This window comes from Sorex fumeus, unplaced genomic scaffold (genome assembly GCF_029834395.1).
Source record: "Sorex fumeus unplaced genomic scaffold, SorFum_2.1 ptg000018l, whole genome shotgun sequence".
NCBI classification, from domain to species: Eukaryota; Metazoa; Chordata; class Mammalia; order Eulipotyphla; family Soricidae; genus Sorex; species Sorex fumeus.
The window spans coordinates 3,302,543-3,320,084 of record NW_026606075.1 but is presented as its reverse complement, the minus strand read 5'-3'; the positions used below and the strand labels follow the sequence as shown (position 1 = coordinate 3,320,084).

General features: G+C 40.4%; 1 protein-coding gene across 2 annotated transcripts in view; it reads right to left on the bottom strand.

Annotated features, from left to right (window-relative positions):
- The window catches only part of CHD1 (chromodomain helicase DNA binding protein 1), an 89,999-nt gene that overhangs the window by 35,425 nt on the left and 37,032 nt on the right, over positions 1 to 17,542 (bottom strand). For both annotated transcript variants that reach the window (XM_056112469.1, XM_056112468.1), the window contains exons 8-19: positions 16,790 to 17,015; positions 15,568 to 15,668; positions 15,168 to 15,346; positions 13,816 to 13,943; positions 11,740 to 11,956; positions 10,264 to 10,353; positions 8,880 to 9,070; positions 7,946 to 8,134; positions 5,734 to 5,896; positions 4,393 to 4,545; positions 1,879 to 1,950; positions 1,147 to 1,296 (exon numbers count right to left, since the gene is read on the bottom strand). In XM_056112469.1, the coding sequence (XP_055968444.1) occupies positions 1,147 to 1,296; positions 1,879 to 1,950; positions 4,393 to 4,545; positions 5,734 to 5,896; positions 7,946 to 8,134; positions 8,880 to 9,070; positions 10,264 to 10,353; positions 11,740 to 11,956; positions 13,816 to 13,943; positions 15,168 to 15,346; positions 15,568 to 15,668; positions 16,790 to 17,015 (1,859 nt within the window). The remainder of the gene's footprint in view (positions 1 to 1,146; positions 1,297 to 1,878; positions 1,951 to 4,392; positions 4,546 to 5,733; positions 5,897 to 7,945; positions 8,135 to 8,879; positions 9,071 to 10,263; positions 10,354 to 11,739; positions 11,957 to 13,815; positions 13,944 to 15,167; positions 15,347 to 15,567; positions 15,669 to 16,789; positions 17,016 to 17,542) is intronic.

Genomic DNA, 17,542 nt, shown 5'->3' with positions numbered 1-17,542 from the left:
CTCCCCATTCCTAAAACACTTTTGCTTTAAATCATAACACACATTGGTGGTAGGAAATGTACACTGGTCAAGTGACGGGTGTTGGAATATTGTGTTACCGAAACCCTGGACAACTGTGGATCTCACTGTGATTTAATAAAATAAATATTTTATAAACAAAATTTAGAATAGCTACCAAATATTTTTTAAATCATAAAACACACTTCAGTAGAAAATATCATTTTAAATGATAGCACAAATGACAAAGGCTTCTTTTTTTTTTTTTTTTTTTTTTTTTGCTTTTTGGGTCACACCCGGCAATGCACAGGGGTTATTCCTGGCTCTGCACTCAAGAATCACTCCTGGTGGCGCTCAGGGGACCATATGGGATGCTGGGAATTGAACTCAGGTCGGCCGCGTGCAAGGCAAACGCCCTACCCGCTGTGCTATTGCTCCAGCCCCGACAAAGGCTTCTTTATCGCACTTGTTCACATGCCCTGCTAGTGAAAGGAGCCATGAAGCGTTTCTCTAGAGAGAGAGAGAGAGATAAGTAAATTAAAATGCAAGGGCCAAGGGGTCAGAAGATGAGTGATTCTTCTCAAAGTCCATTAGAGTTAACAGAGCCAGCTAACTGCACAAAAATAGAAACGACAATGGGGCCAGGAGAGAAAGGACAGAGTTAAGGCACTTGCCTTACTTACATAAGGGCACCTGGGTTAGATCCCCAGCACCACACAGTCCTGCAACACTGCCAGGAGTGATCTCTGAGTGTAAACCCTGAGCACAGGCAGGCGGACCTCCCAACCTCCAAAACTACAGCACAACAGAAAAGAACTACAAGAATGGCTTTTTCAATGAAATTAAGGTGAACAAAAAGAAACCACTGTTAGTCACCATCTGTTTTGATATTAAAATAAGCAAATATTTTAAAATTCATATATTAAATAAAAATATTGTGTTATACAGCTATTAAGAGAAGAAAGATGGAGCGAGTGCATGATCCATCCAATTTAGACATAGTTATTTGTTCATGAGAAGTGAAATATAACTACTCCAACAAGCTTATCAGTGGACAGAGAAGTCAAAATTACCACCCAATACTGATTGTCAGGAACAATTCTAACAGACTAAAGGAAAGGGAGAGTGGGAGGGGGGGGGGAGAGATACCTGTTTCTTCTGCCCAATCCGATGAGCTCGGGCTTGTGCCTGAAGGTCATTCTGTGGATTCCAATCAGAATCAAATATGACAACAGTGTCAGCCGAGGCTAAATTAATTCCTAGACCTCCAGCTCGTGTGGAAAGCAAAAAACAGAAATCCTGTAAGGAAGTATAAATATGCACAATTTAAGTCTTTCTAACATGTGACTTAATAATCAGTATGATTGTAAGTGATTTTCTGACATTAAAAAGTATCTTAGTACAAAAAATGAAAGGCACTTGAAAAAATAAATCCAGCAAACACGTACACAAACCAACAAAAATTACATGTGGAAATAATGTACCAAATCCTAATTGAAAACAGGCTTGTTTTGAAGCATAATGATGACCTTATGCTAAAATAGTACTGGTAAGAATAAAAATTTTAAATTTAACATATGACGGTGACTTAAAATTCTCACAAATTGGGGTGGGAGAGGTAATGTAGAGGGCGGGGCGTTAGCCCTGCAGATGGCCAACACTTGGCATCCCATATGGTTCCCCACACACTGCCAAGAGTGATTCCTGAATACGGAGCGAGGAGAAAACCCGGAGCAAGGCGACGTGTGCCCCCAACCACCAAAAAAGCCATTTAAAAAAAAAATCGCATAAATCCAAACTGGCAATGATTTTCTCTTTTTTTAATCAAACCAAATATGATTAGTGATGACTAAAAATTTACAATTTTCAAAGCATTTGTACCTCTGATCCTTCAGCATTAAAATGATCGAGAGCTTGCTTCCTCAGCTCCCCTTTAATTGATCCATCTAATCTCTGAAAATGCAACAGATAATAGAATGAAACAGTTAAAAGGTTAATTACAAAATTATGAAGTCATTCATGAATAAATACTCTTTTTGCTATGACTAGGATATCACATACAATTCTTACTGGAAGTAAAATAATGCACTAGAAGTCGGTACTACTAAATGGTAGAACTGCTTCCCTTAAATGCCTAAAAACATTGGCTAAAATCTACTCCCAAGACCATGTCTAAGAAATACATTTTACATGACAACGAGCACATCGCTGCACACCCAAAGCACGTTCTCTGACTTACTCTCAAAGTTTATCATTTTTTTCCGTCTGAGTTTTGGGGCCACACCTGGTGATGCACAGGACTTACCCTGGCTCTGTTCTAGGGCCCACTCCTAGCGGAGCAGGCTGTGGAGAGCAGGGACCCTAACCCTGGGCAGCCAAATATGGATCAGCCCCAGGACAGGCAAGCGCCTCACCTCTGTACTGCCCTGTAGGCCCCAATCAGGCTTCCTCTGTAAGCACTGCAACACTCATTCAACTAACCTCCCGATGCATTAAAATAGAGTGATTAAGTCCAGTATGGTTACTGAAGCAACAGTATTCTAGTCACCTGAGAATGTAAAAATGCAAAATACTGAGTCCCATCCAAGGTGTGATGAATCAAAAACTCAAATGGTTGGGTGTTGGTGGCAGTGGCTAAAAGATGGAAAAGAGGAAAAGAAGCCCAACAGAGGCTGGAGAGAGTACAGGCTTGCGGTGCTGTGTGTGTGTGTGTGTGTGTGTGTGTGTGTGTGTGTGTGGTGGGGCGGGGGGGTGGTCTTCGCCGTGCCCTGCCTTTCATGTGGCCAAGTCCAGTTCAATCCCCACCAGCATATATAGTCCCCGAGTATCGCCAGGAGTGAGTCCTGACCTCAGAGTCAGGAATACGTCCTGATCAGAAACCAGTATAAACGAATTAAACTAATTTGAGAATCACTGATCTGCAATACCATGGATTCTATGAAACAGCACATAACTGAGAATCCTGACGACCTCTGAATGCTGCAGACATGTAAGTTTTCTCCTCAGTAAATGGGAATCATGGGATTCCCTTCCCAGAACAAAGAGGATTCATTACGAGAACTGAGTGAGCAGCACAGCATATGGCATGCAGCAAGTATACTTACTATGGATTAGGAACACCACACCACAATGCCCAATAGCAAAACGACACAAAAATAAAATGGTTATTCTTAGTGAAAAGTAGCAAAACTTTTTAAAAGACTGGCATTGCCAATTACTGTGGCAGAACAAAACCAAAAATATTTAAAATGGTTCTCCCTAGGAAGTGATGTAGGAGAAGGGGGGGTTGGGAAGATAACTGGGGTTTACAAGCACTTCTGCACTGGTTTTTGAATTTTTTTTTTTTTTTTGGCGAATGAACATAAAGCTAGGGCAGGGTGCAAAGCTGAGTGAGAGATAAAGGGTGATGAGTAAAAAGTACAACTCAATTTTCTCCCAAGAAAATGAAACACTATCCTCAGCAAGCAGAGGCTGGAGTGAATGCGAGCCAGGCAGCAGGCCCAGTCTGAGTCTTCTGTCGAATACCACAGGAGCCCAGAGCAGGTCAGGAGGGAGTCCTCGACAGGAAGCGCCCACGAGCAACACCAGGTGTGGTGCGGAAACCTAAACCACAGAACACTGCTTCCTGTTTCCCTCACATGGCCAGGTGACTTTGCTGTCTGCCTGCACAACACTTGCCAGAATAATAGTGCTCTATTTTTAAATTAGCGCTTAATGTCTATGAGCAGCACCAAGTCACCAGGTTCTAAGTTCCAACACGGCAGAGAAACAAGAAGCTGCACTGTATCACTCCACTCCTATATGCTGCATTGTGAGTGCATTTATGTTCCAGGCACTACTCACAAAATTGCTTTAAGAGTTAAATGGAATTGGAGGTAAAGCACTGAGAGTAGCACCTGACTCCAACATTAAAACACTCATCAGTATTAAATTTAACCCTCAAGAATGAATTTTGAAAGAAATATCGAACAGATGGACCATAAGAACCATTTTGGTATCGTCCAGAGTGCCTCGTTCTATTCAGCAAACCATGCATTAGGGTATTACGAGCACTTGGGTTCTGAGAACCCACGGTCCCTGAAACATTCACGAGACTGCTCTTTCCCTTTGACTCCTCAAACCAAAGTCTCTACACACTTTGCAGTCCGCCCCTTAAGCTTTACACATAGAAGAGAAATAAAAAACTAAAAAAGCAACAAAATTAGAGAAGTCCCTTACTGCTAAACGTGTCACTAAAAAGACAAGCAAACAAAAATTTAAGACGTATTTCCCTAAAAGTATAAATGTACATTAAAAATGTTTATGCACAGAAAAACTCCTAAGGTAAATTTCACAGAATACGGTTAGGGATCAAACAAATCGAAATCAACAAAAGAGGCAAGACAAAATACTTACCTGAAAGGGGAACTGGCGATACTTCAAATATTCTGCAAGAATGTCTAACATCCGCACCATTTGAGAAAAAATAAGAACTCTATTGCCGCGTTCTCTTAGGCGAATTAACAGCTTGTCAAGAAGTATCAATTTTCCACTACTACGGATTAGGTGCTTAAGGAAATAAATTACAACTTTTATAATGTTAAAGAACCAAAAAAATGAAACAAATGCACCACTTAACACTTTCCTATCTTTCACGACTCTAAGAGTTAACACTGTCGGAAAATGGCTTATTTCAGTTTGCAAATTTTTCTGACACAGGCGGAGTTAAAATCTTCCCTCCCTGTCTGTATGTTATGCTGTTTCTCAGAAAAAAAATCTAGCTGAAAAATATAGAGAAAGCAGCAAAATCATCACCATTAGGATTTCCTCCCCGACCTCGATTATGAATGCACTAAAAGAGCTGAGGAGAAAGCTCACAGCGCTTGAGGAGCATTAGAGAGGCCCAAGTTTAATCCCTGACACCGTGTAGTTCTGGCACCGTGAGGCAAGTCAGAGGAGAGTACTGAGCTAGGACACCTAGTACTCTGGGCACCACGAGGTGTTGATCCCAAAAGTAGAATAGCTCGTGAGTAGAGAGTCATCTCTTAAAAAAAAAAAAAAAAATCGACAAATTACAGTTTAAAAAACCTTCCTAAGGGCGGAGGATGTAGCTCAGTGCAAGAATTTGTCTATGGTTTGCATCCGAAGCCTGCTGTTTGATCCCCAACAAAACAAAATTAAATTAGCCCCTTGTTTTTAACATGAGACTAACACCTAAGGACAGCAGAGAGAAGGGCCAGGAAGAGCACACCCCGGTTCGGAATCCAGCCGCACATGCTGGGGGAAAAGGCAGCTGGGATGGAGAAGGAACCACTAAGGAAATGATGATTGGGGGGTCGCCCACGATAGGAGACTGTGCTGAAGTAGATAGAGCAAGGACCAAACAGGATGGCCTCTTAGTATCTGTACTGCAAATCGCAACACCCAAAATTAGAGGGAGAGGCTAAGAAGGATTGTGCCTGCCACAAAGACAAGGAGTGGGACGGAGTGGGGTGGGGGTGGCGGGAAGGACCCTGGGAACAATGGTGGTGGAAAACGCACACTGGTGCAGGGATGGGTGCTCGGGCATTGCAGGACTGAAATATAATCGTGCAAGTTTGTAACTGTATCTCACAGTGATCCAATAAAACTTATTAAAAAAAAAAATAAAGCCCTTTGTTTCAATAGGTCATTAGGCAAAGGGAACTTCTAAGTAACATGTTAACACATCATACCATTTTCATCTGAATGTGAAATAAACATTTCTAGAATTCTTACTTGTAAGGCCTCCTGTTTGTTATAGAACTCATTATTATCTGGCGGTTTAATGAGGTAGCAATGGTTACAACATTTCTTCAGCTCCATCATAATGTTCAAAAAGCCTGAGGTACTGCCCTTGGAGCCTTTGCTGAGGGCTTTGTAATTCCTAGTTAAGATCCATCTGTTAAGAAAGAATCATGAAGAAGTTGTTTGTTTAGTACTAGAATTACCAGCCAGGACGGAGTCTCAAACCATAAAGAAATAAGGAAAGGAAAAAAGAAAAAGTAAAAACTGGACCTACGAAGTTTATGACTTGCCAAACATCAGACCAACCCTGCGCACAAGACCTATAGTCTGGACCATTAACAGAGTCAGTGCAAGTCTTATGGGCTAACCCTCCCACCTAAATTCACTTTTAAAAGTCTCCTGTAATCTGCATCTTAATTTCCTGCAGATTTCCCATCGGACATCTCAGTGCCTGGTTAGGTGTCTCTCTAAACAAGAAGCCTACCAGAACTGGAGGAGTGCGGCAAGGAGGCGTCTGCCTTGCACGTGGCCATCCAGGGTTCGATCCCGGCATCCTAAAAGGTTCCCTGTGGCCACCAGGAGTAATTGCTAAGAGCAGAGCCACGGGTGATCCCTGGCTACTGGGTCTGGCTCCAAAATAAAAAATAAATAGAAACCAAAAAACCCCAAAAGAAGAAAAACAGACCCCAAAACCCAAACCCCAAAGAAAACAAAAATTAACCATCCTACAATACAGGAGTAACTAAGAAAACGTATGGGTGCTTATTCTGTTACCCCAAACTATCCACAGCATGTACTCTCACCATGATCTACTTTGTCTTTTACCATTTTGAGTTTTCTTTCTTCACGACGAGGTCAGTCTTTGAAGGGACTTAGTGAGGCAAAAACATCTCTTATTTCCAAAAAAATAAGAATGGAGGAAGTGGGACCAAGCTAAGAGGCTGAATCCACTAGAAATGAGCTGAAAACGGAGCTGAGAGATGGACTTTCAACTACGCTCTTTGTGGAGAAGGGGGGTGGTGAGGAAGAGGCAGCTTTGGACCACCCAGTTGTGCTCAGGGATCACTCCTGTTCAGGCACAGGGAGCACGATGCCCTGAGCTGGGTGGGGATCAAGCCAGCAAGGGCCACCCCCTGTGTACTCTGCTCAGCCCCATCCTCTTTTTCATGTTTGAAGTTTCTTTAACAAGACCCTATAATTCAAACAGTAAATGTGTTTTTGTTGGCACTGAGGATTGACTTTCTGTCCTCACACGGGATTATGAAAATCTACCACCAGAGTACTGTTACTGTATTTGGCATACTGAATACGTCACAGGGAGCTTGCCAGGCTTCGCCGTCTCAGTAGCTTGCCGGGCTCTCCGAGAGGGGCGGAGGAATCGAATCTGGCTCGGCCAGACCAGCCACACGCAAGGCAAACATCACACTGCTGTGCTATCGCTCCAGCCCTACTGGGCCCGCTCAAGCTAATCGATGAACAACGGGAGCACAGTGCTACAGTGCTACCACTAGGGTAGATCCTGGGTCCTAACTGTATTTTCTTTGAATGTAGAGCACTTACAAATTTTACCATAAGATACTTGAGAACTGAAGTGCAGTTTGAGTTTCTACAGCAGTTCATTTTGTGCGATTATATTCTTGAACAGAGAGTAGGGCAGTCCTTTTTGATTCTTGACAAGTGACTATACACATTGATATAACTTATACAAAGCATAATTGAGCTTCAAAAAGCAGACAGGTCCAATATTTTGGGTAAGTTTATTTTCTTCTATTTCTATTATCAGAGTATCTCGCCCGCACGGCAGAGCCTGGCAAGCTGCCCGTGACATATTCGAATGCCAGACACAGTAACAACAAAGTCTCCAATGGAGACGTTACTGGGCCCGCTCGAGCAAATCGACGATCAACGGGAGGGCCTGTACTTTACTTACTTACTCTATTATCATAATTAAATAATTCCTTGTTATCACAAGATACTACAAAAATCCTTGTAATATTAGTAATGTGCTTAACCGGATTTTGTCTACATAGCCATCCAGAATCTTAGACATGCAATTAAATCTTCTTGTTCACAACGCCATGAGTTCTAAAACTTAAGAATTTTATTGCACAAAGATGACTTTGAGAGGGAGACAAGCTGACGAAAGGAAAGGGACACGGAACAAACTTCAAAGCATGGACAGGCAGCTTTGTTGACAGCTTACTTGTAATATTGTTTCTGTAAAGCACTCATTTCCATTCTTAAAATCTGTTCCACCTTGGCTGGTAGAGATTTTTCCACATCTTTCTTAACTCTCCGTAACAGAAAAGGCTCAAGCTCCTTGTGGAGGCTTGCATAGCCATATTCTCTGCCTTTGCCATGTTCTTCCTCGAAATCTTCCCAGGAAGAAAACCTTAAAAATAAATAAATAAATAAAGATAATGGTATAATCACTACTGAAAAGAAGTCAAACCATACATAAGTTTTACCACAGTATTCACATATAAGACACAAATTGTGTTAGAAAAAGACTAGCTAAAATGAATCACTTCTAAAAACCAGTTCTGAGAAAGTGGATGGCAGTGAAATATGAATTATGTAAAAATTTATGGTTCTTCTTGTGTTAACTAAATAACAAAGTATTTTTAAGTCTGGGAGAAATTATCCTAAAATATCAACTTAAAGTACTGAATCAGGGGCCGGAGCGATAGCACAGCGGGTAGGGCGTTTGCCTTGCATGCGGCCAACCTGGGTTCGATCCCCAGCATCCCATATAGTCCCCTGAGCACTACCAGGAGTAATCTGAGTGAAAAGCCAGGAGTAACCCCCGAGCATTGCTGGGTGTGACCCAAAAAAGGAAAAAAATAAGTAAAGTACTGAATCAACTAAACATATGTATGTCAGTGCCTTGAAAATGTTCTTTCTGTCTAATCTAGTTTCCCTTATGCAGAAATCTGGATTTTTATTGTAACTCATTCCACATACTTACAAACTGTAAGAAGTGTTTTTACAAGCTGAAATTATCTACCTTGGGATTTTCCCCCGCATTTAATAGTTTCCAGGCGATAAATCCCCGTACCAAACTTACCGACACTGGTTACCCCCCTGCTAAACAGCCTGGACACTAAGCTCAGAACAGTCAAGGCCGCATATCTTACTTTTCTGGCATGATGAAATGGAGCAAAGACCAGAGCTCTTTCAGGGAGTTCTGTAGAGGCGTTCCAGTGATGAGGAGGCGGTGATTGGACTTGAAGTCTATTAAGGTTTTATACAGAAGAGAGTCATCATTCTTTAACCGGTGTGCTTCATCAACACCTATAAATGCCCAGTTGAGACCACCAAGGAATGCCTTAATAAAACAGAGCATAGTTAATACTGAGGACACACACAAAATTTATCGAATGGGGAAAATTAAAATTAAAAAGAAGCTTGTATAGTTTTAACATTGATTGGAATCCTCAAAGTAACTCAACATGCAAGAAAAAAAATCTTCTGTCACTAATTAGCCATAACTAACAGCAAAATATCAAGGAAGTTTTCACTAGCTTACATATTAAAAGGAACAAGTAACCTTCAAAATTTTTTACACAATATTCCTGCTCTAAAGCCAATGAAGCCTTTATTGATATCAAATGGAGAATATATAATACAAATTTAGACTGTCACACCCAATGCAGATAAGATACATTGAATAATTTTCTTAAGGACTGGAGCGATAGCACAGTGAGTAGGGCGTTTGCCTTGCACGCAGCCAACATGGTCGACCTGAGTTTGATTCCTCCGCCCCTCTCAGAGAGCCCAGCAAGCTACCCAGAGTATCTCGCCCTCACGGCAAAGCCTGGCAAGCTACCCGTGACATATTCAATATGCCAAACACAGTAACAAGTCTCACAATGTTACTGGGCCTGTTCGAGCAAATCGAACAATGGGAGGACAGTGACAGTGGCAGTGACAATTTTTGTAAACTATAGATCTAAAACATAAATCTTTACTCTTCAATTTAAAGCAGACACTGGCCTTATCAGAAAAGATCATTCATGTATTTGAGATGACTTTTTTCTTCAGTCTAGATAGCATTAAAAGGTAGGCAACTTACTACATACACCACTAGCTATAAAAAAAATAATAATATAAGACAATAGTTAGCTATAAAACATCTAGCACAGTATAACAACTATTGGAACTATGGGTAGGTATCTTCCTTCTCTATTAAAAACCTCATAAATCAGCAGACACCATTGTTAGCTGGTTTCACATAAATCAGAAGCTAGCACTTTTTCCTACAAAGTGCCAGATGTAAACACTTTAGGCTTTGCAAATATTCACTGGCTTCTTTCACATGCACTTTGTCTTACAATTCTTTAGAAATGTAAGAGCTCCTTGGCTCAATGGTCATTTAAAAAAAACTAGATTTGACCCACAGGCTGCAGCTTCCTGACTCTTTTTCTTCTCACGCCATCCACAATTTGTGGTAAAACAAACAAACAAACAAACAAACAACCCCTAAAATACACTGAACAGAAAAATATAAGTAATACACACCTTATCCTTCAACAAAATTTCGTAAGTTGTTAACAATATATTGAATTTTAACCTTTTGGTCTGGGGATGCATCCACTCATGTGTTCTTATCTATCAAGAAATTTTAAAGACAATTCAAAACCAAAATTAAAAAAAGCAATTTTTATTTGGATATTTAAGATAAAATCCAAACTACATGTTTTGTAAAAATTGTTTTAATCATACACAAAGTGCAAGATACTATGATGATGCTATAAATCAAAGCAGATAGGACTGTAATAAACAAACCACTAAAGAATGTTCTTTAACAAAAGTAATTCTTTTAATAGCATTCTTGAATAAAATGGAATCTTGAGTTTGCTTCCTGGTTGGGAGAATAAAATATGCAGAGACAAAAATTAAACGAAACTGACAATGAGTTCAACTTTATATTGGGACACTGGAGAGATAGTGAAACTGCAGGGCACTTGTCTTGCAAGCAGCTGACCCTGCTTTGATCCCCAGCATCACATATAACCCACTGAGGACCACTGGGAATATTCCTGAGCAGAGCCAAGAAGAGCCACTGCACTGCCTAGTGCAGTTCAAAGCACAACCCGACCTCCACCACCACCAACTGCAAAGGAATAGCCTAGTGGCTTAGACGGCTGCATTGCAACATATGGTCATGAATTAAAACCCGTGTTCTGCAGGAAGTAAGCATGATTCTGGAAGTTGTCTGTAATTCTCAGTGCTACCGTGACAATTCCTATTGGGGGGGGGGGGGGGGTTCCAAGAGTGATGTTCAGGGGTCGCACCTGGTGGTGACCGTATGTGGATCCAGGGACTGAATCAAGGTTGGCTGTGGGAAAAACAAGTGCCTTAACCCCAATGTACTCTCTCTTCAGTTCTGGAAGTACATTTTTCAGTTCCACACATAAAAGAGGGAACAAGCGCTAGCAAGTCCACAAACCCTCAAAAAAAAAAAAAATGCCAGGACCACAGACAGGAAGTTTGACTCCTGAATAGGAGAGTTAAAGGGAGACAAACATCCATGAGCACTGCCACCAAGTCTGAGGGCCCCAGAACAAGACAGAGTGTTCCACAGGTGGAAAATGCTCAAGTACCCCCACCCAGGCACATGTGCACCCCCGATCATCTTAAAAACAATCATAAAGGGAAAAAGGAAGAAAACTACAAAGTGATTTAAAAAACTGTGATACTGTAAATAGTATATGAAGGTCTATTCTACTATTCATGCATGGCTGAAATTTTCCCCAAGGGCAGAATATGCATCTAGTACAGAATTAATATTTTTATTGCAGTGTTAAAATGTATGAGCACTTGTCTATGGCCACACCACCGCGAACGCGCCCAATCTCGTTTGATCTCAGGAAAATGTATGAGCACTTACGGTGTGGTAAGATCTATAGTAGAAACAAACAAAAAAAAACTATAAAAACAAAATACTCGTGCACAAATATAATGAGTTTCTGAATTTGTGACAAAAAGACTTACCATATTTCTGCTGTTAATATCACCTAAGTAAACAACAGCATTCATCTGAGAGGCCCAGGTTTGAATTTCCCTTTGCCAGGAAGTGAGAGTGGAGAGCGGAACTACTAACAGAAAAGGTCCGTATAACTGATGCTCATGAAACAAATAGTTCAGAAACGAGATCGTCTGGATAGTTTTTCCAAGGCCCATTTCATCAGCAAGTATGCAACTATTTCCTCTACAATGTTAAAAACAAGAACGTTAGTTCAAAATGATGAATACACCTCCTGGTCACTGCAGATTCACAATGTCCAAAATATGAAAACAACAGTATAACAAACAAAGGTGCACACATATACGCACGTATGTATAGACTCATTCTAGACTCTCTCTCTCTCTCTCTCTCTCTCTGTCTCTCTCTCTCTCTCTCTCTCACACACACACACACACACACGGAATACTATTAAGCCAGTTAAAAAAGAACAAAAAGAATAAGGGGCTAAAGCTAGCTCAACAGGCTCAAGTGCATGCTCTGCATCCTGGAGGCCCAGTCTGATCCCAGGTTCAATTTCTGGCGTGGTCAGGAGCGACCTACAAGCAAGGCTTTAGGAGGGAGTAGCACCAGAGCATTGCAGGTGTTGGCCAGAAAGAAATGAAATCTGATCAATTTTGAAACATGTCAGACAGGAAGACAAATACTGCAGTAAGCTAGTGCTGCATATGCACAGCAGATTGGTGGCTACTGGACGGAGGGAGTGGTATAAAGGGGTGAAGAAGGAGAGCTAAAATGAGCAAAGGTGGTCAAGAAGTACAAATTTCTAATTTGAAGTTATAAAGTAAGGCACAGGTACATAGCGCATAGCACAGATGTTTACAGGCAGTGTATAGTACTACGAATTAGAAAAACTGCAAAAAATAGGCTATTTTTAAAATAGATAATAGATGAAAAAACTGCAAAAAATAAGATCATTCTGCAGTATATAATGATGTCAAATCATTGTTGTACACCTAAAATTGACAGAATATTGCATGCTAGTAATATTAAAACTAATGATATTCAAATTACAAATAATCTTTCTCATATAACTCAGTTTATGAACTCAAGTTTATATGAACCCAAGTAAAATAGTTTATTAAGTACAAAGAATGAATGCCACTATCCTTGTACAGGGACGGTGTGAGGAGAAAGTTTGTTCATAAGGTTGGGAGCGATAGCACAGTGGGTAGGGCGTTCGCCTTACAAGCGGCCAACATGGCCGACCCGAGTTCGATTCCTCCGCCCCTCTCGGAGAGCCCGGCAAGCTACCGAGAGTATGCGATATGCCAGACACAGTAACAACAAAGTCTCCAATGGAGACGTTACTGGGCCCGCTCGAGGAAATCGACGATCAACGGGAGGGCCTTTACCTTTACCTAAGGTTGGGAGGCTGGAGGCAGGGGTGCATGAGCACCCAGAATCTCTGGGTCTGAGCACTGAGCCAAACCTCCAGGAGTTGCCTGCGGGCCCAGTGAGCACTGCATAGGAACATCCTCCTCAATCAACAAGGGGGAGTTGGCCATCTTAACAGGAAGAGGCTTACAAACTGACAATGTTTTTAATCCCTTTTTAACTGAAAACACAATTCACTGAGTCATGGAAGACTGCACATTAAGTAAAATGTCATTAGAAAAATAAGACAGCAGGAAATGCCATGGCAATGGTCAAGTTTTTTTTTTTTAAGCCCTAAAGTTACTTAGCTTGCTAAAAATTATGAGACCAGGAAGAGTAGGGGCATAAACCAAATTATAAAAAAGAGTAGAAGTGAAACAGTTCAGGATGAATGAGGAATAGGGGTCTATATAAAATTTGATCTTTTAAGCTCAATAACTTTAAGTAATGCAAACAGGCTAAACACAAACTTCGCTGGACATTTTCTTATATATAATAAGGAAAGTGTGTGAGTGTGTGTGTATAGATATGTGTCTATACACACACACGCACAAGTTCAGAGACCTGCATAGCAACAGCAAAGCCTTATCTCCTTCATCTTGGTGAACATCGTTCCCAAATTCTTTATTTGTAAGTTTGCCCTGTCAGATAATTCAAAATATACTTACTTGCACCAAGAGTGAGCAAGCCAATTTAAACCATTTAGCTGATAATCTCTTAATTCTAAACCCTCATGTCCTCCAATATAAGATGGCTGCTTCTTCAGGGCTACAAATCTTGGCCTTTGTTTTAATACCTTTAAGTAAAAGGTCAATATAAACAATTATTAAGTGTAAAAGTTACATTAAAAAGTGACAACTTTTACCATAAATTTAAAATCTCCATTTCAATTCATCAAACCCAGAAATTTCCTGATTGAAATATGAGGACTCAAATACTGTTTGCTATTATCATAAAAATATTGGAGCTGGAATGATAGCATAGCGGGTAGGGCATTTGCCTTGAATGCAGCCGACCTGGGTTCAATTCCCAGCATCCATATGGTCCCCTGAGCACCGCCAAGAATAATTCCTGAGTGCAAAGCCAGTAGTAACCCCTGTGCATCTGAGTGTGACCCAAAAAGAAAAAAAAAATCATACACCAGAATACTTTGCCCCTTTTTCACCAAAACATGACAAAAAAAATAAAATCTTATTGAAACACATGTGTCTTCGTTCAGTGTCCAGAAAAAAAGCTGTGTTAAATTTATCCACTTCGGGGCCAGAGAGCTAAGGCAGTTGTCTTACATGTGCTGACCCAGTGAGATCTCCAGCACTACATAAGGTCCCCTGAGAATAAGGTCACCAGGAATGGTCCCTAAGCAGAGTGAGGAGTAAACCTTGAACACTGTCCAAGTATGGCCCACCACCATGAAAGGGGAAATTTGAAACAAACTGTAAATTTTATTCATCTAACCACTGCTCTAGCCCTGGCCTCAAAATAAACCATAAAATTCTTCCCATGTGATTTCTGATTTCCAAATTACCATTATGACTTTAATTCAACACTGCATAAGAAATCCTGTTAGTACACAGGCTCCCAAATCATCATGACTGTAAGTACAAAGAGATCTTATTAGAAAGGGGACCCTGTCCACTCCTCTAACTTAGTTCTGTCCACTCCTCCATAGCTGTACCTCTTTATCCTCTCCTATCTTCAATGCAAATGCACACTACCATCTGAACCAGGAACGTACATTTACTTTCCAGGAAATTTTCCTCATTTGCCAACACTAGCCTCCTCCTTACAACTTTTACAAAATTACCTTCTTGATTCTTTCACTTACAAGGCTCAAGAATGGTCCCACATCTAAGATCACACAGCAATTATAGAAACAATTTCCTGTAAGATCTACCAACCAAGTAGTTCTCTCCCTTAGCCTATCTGAAACCAGGATCCAAAACTCTACTTCAGTCCATAGATAACATTTATAATGCTCAAATATATATTTCAAAAATTAAAAATGTTTAACAATACTCACTTTGCAATCTTTGAAAGGAGTGGTTTTTGACTGATTCCTGCTAAAATACTCATCAATGCATGGCTGAAACTTTTTGGAAATGAGAGCTCCATCCTCCCAGCTGCACTCGGAATATGGAAGACCCTGCCATTTGCAGTAATAATCAGGATAACCAGCAGCTGATTTCTGATTGGAATGAGCTGTGGGACAAATCGGGTCATGAAAATTCTGCACTCGGTCTTACCTGAGGCATAATTCTTATTATAAGCCATACAAATAGAAAGCTGTCATTTAGTTTACAGTACTCCTGACTTTATAATAGTCAAGGCATTCTATTGTACTTATATGTAAGCAATATAACTAAGATTTTTTTTTCAGATCATTTCAAATGATTTAAAGTGTAACAAGAATCATTACTAACCAATTATCCGCTCCACTATTTGATATTGCTTATGCAGATCATCTGTAAGTTCCTGCTGGCAATTATAATACTCCACATCTTCTGGAGAAGCATTTTTCAACCTGAAAGAAAAATTAGAAGTTAAGCTAGAATCACTATTACTAAACAATTCTTCACTCCAATATTTGAAACTGCTCATTCAGATTATCTGCAAATCCTTTGCAATTATAATTTTTCTCATCTTTTGGGGAAGCATTTTCAGTCTGAAGGATTATTAATCCAGGAACAGACTTCAAAACTGCTAAGTAGAACCCTTCCTTCCCAAACACAAACTGTGGCACAGAACTTGCAAATTTTGCCACTTTCACCATGTGAGTTGACTTTGAATAAAGAACCGAAATGGCAATGAAGCATCTTAGTGTCTGGAGAAATAGTACAGCCAGTAGGGCGCTTGCCTTGCACTTGGTCAACCTGGGCGCAATCCCTGGCATCCTAAATGGACCCCTGAGCATACAAGGAGTAATTTCTGAGCACAGAGTTTGGAATAACCCCTTAACACTGCCTGGTATTGCCCAAACCCTCCAAGGAATAAAGCACCATTAATTTTTAATTTTAAGTATAACTTGAGCCAGAGATGCGGCTTAGCAGTCGAGTGCATGCTTTATAGGTCTAAGGCCCTGGGTTTGATCACTGGCACCGTAAGTAAATATATCTTAGGGAAAAAAATTTATATGCCTAATAAGAATGGATTTAGATATGAGTACTTCTAAGTTTTCCTTTAAGTTGATACACAACAAAATCTGCTTTAGGTTATCACTGTATTATTGTCTATGTATTTCTCATCAACAAAAAAACTTAGCAGTAATCTTAAAACTTTTTTTTTTTTTAAAGTATAGGGGCCAGGGGCTGGAGCAATAGCACAGCGGGTAGGGCATTTGCCTTGCACGCGGCCAACCCGGATTCGATTCCCAGCATCCCATAAGGTTCTCTGAGCACCGTCAGGGGTAATTCCTGAGTGCAGAACCAGGAGTAACCCCTGTGCATCGCCGGGTGTGACCCAAAAAGCAAAAATAAATAAATTAATTAATTAATTAAATAAATAAATAAAGTATAGGGGCCAGAGAGATAGAATAGCATGCAGGATGCTGATCTGGGTTTGATTCCTGGAACCTCATATGGTCCCCACAGCGGAGATCACTTCACACCCCGCCCCTCCCCCCCCATTCTGATGTAAAACGCATACCATCTTTTAGTTTCCTGGTCTTTTTTCTTATAATTATCCAATTTTTTCATGCCCCTGACATTCTGCTGCTTAAGGGTTTCTTCTGTCTCCCAAGTATTATGAATATGAGACCATCCTTTCCACTTAATTAGATACTGGATCTCTCCTTGTTCTTTATTTTTTTCGAATCCTGCATTCGGGTCACCATCTGCTTCAACTGCATAGATGGTTGTAGTAGCACCAGTAGCTGAAAAACAAAGCACAAGAAAGGCTATTTATCTCCCTTAAGCTAAAAAACTCACATAAAAATAGAATAACACATAATCTGTTACGTACCAAGGCAGGAGAAGGTACGGAAAATTTTATTATGTATGTTTAAAAGGGAATTTCCGAACAGTAACATTTTCAGCTTTCATTCCCTCTATTTTAAAACTGAGTAATTTATCTATATCCTAAAACTGCCATCATACAGCACTTGACAATAGCTGATGATTAGGACTGATGATTTTTATCAATATCTTCACAGCATCATGGCCACAATCATTATGTCTAAAAAAGTACACTTGCACTGAGTTCAATGCAAGTTCAATGTTCAATGCAGAGAACACGGTCCATGTTCAATGAAGCAATCCATGTTGACAACTTTCACATTCAATGCAGCATTATTACTTTTAAAAATAAGGAACCACTGATCAGCAAAGAGACACTCAGACATAAACACACACACAAACTCGCAGGCAGCAAGCACTCCATTCTCTGAGTCTTTGTCCACCT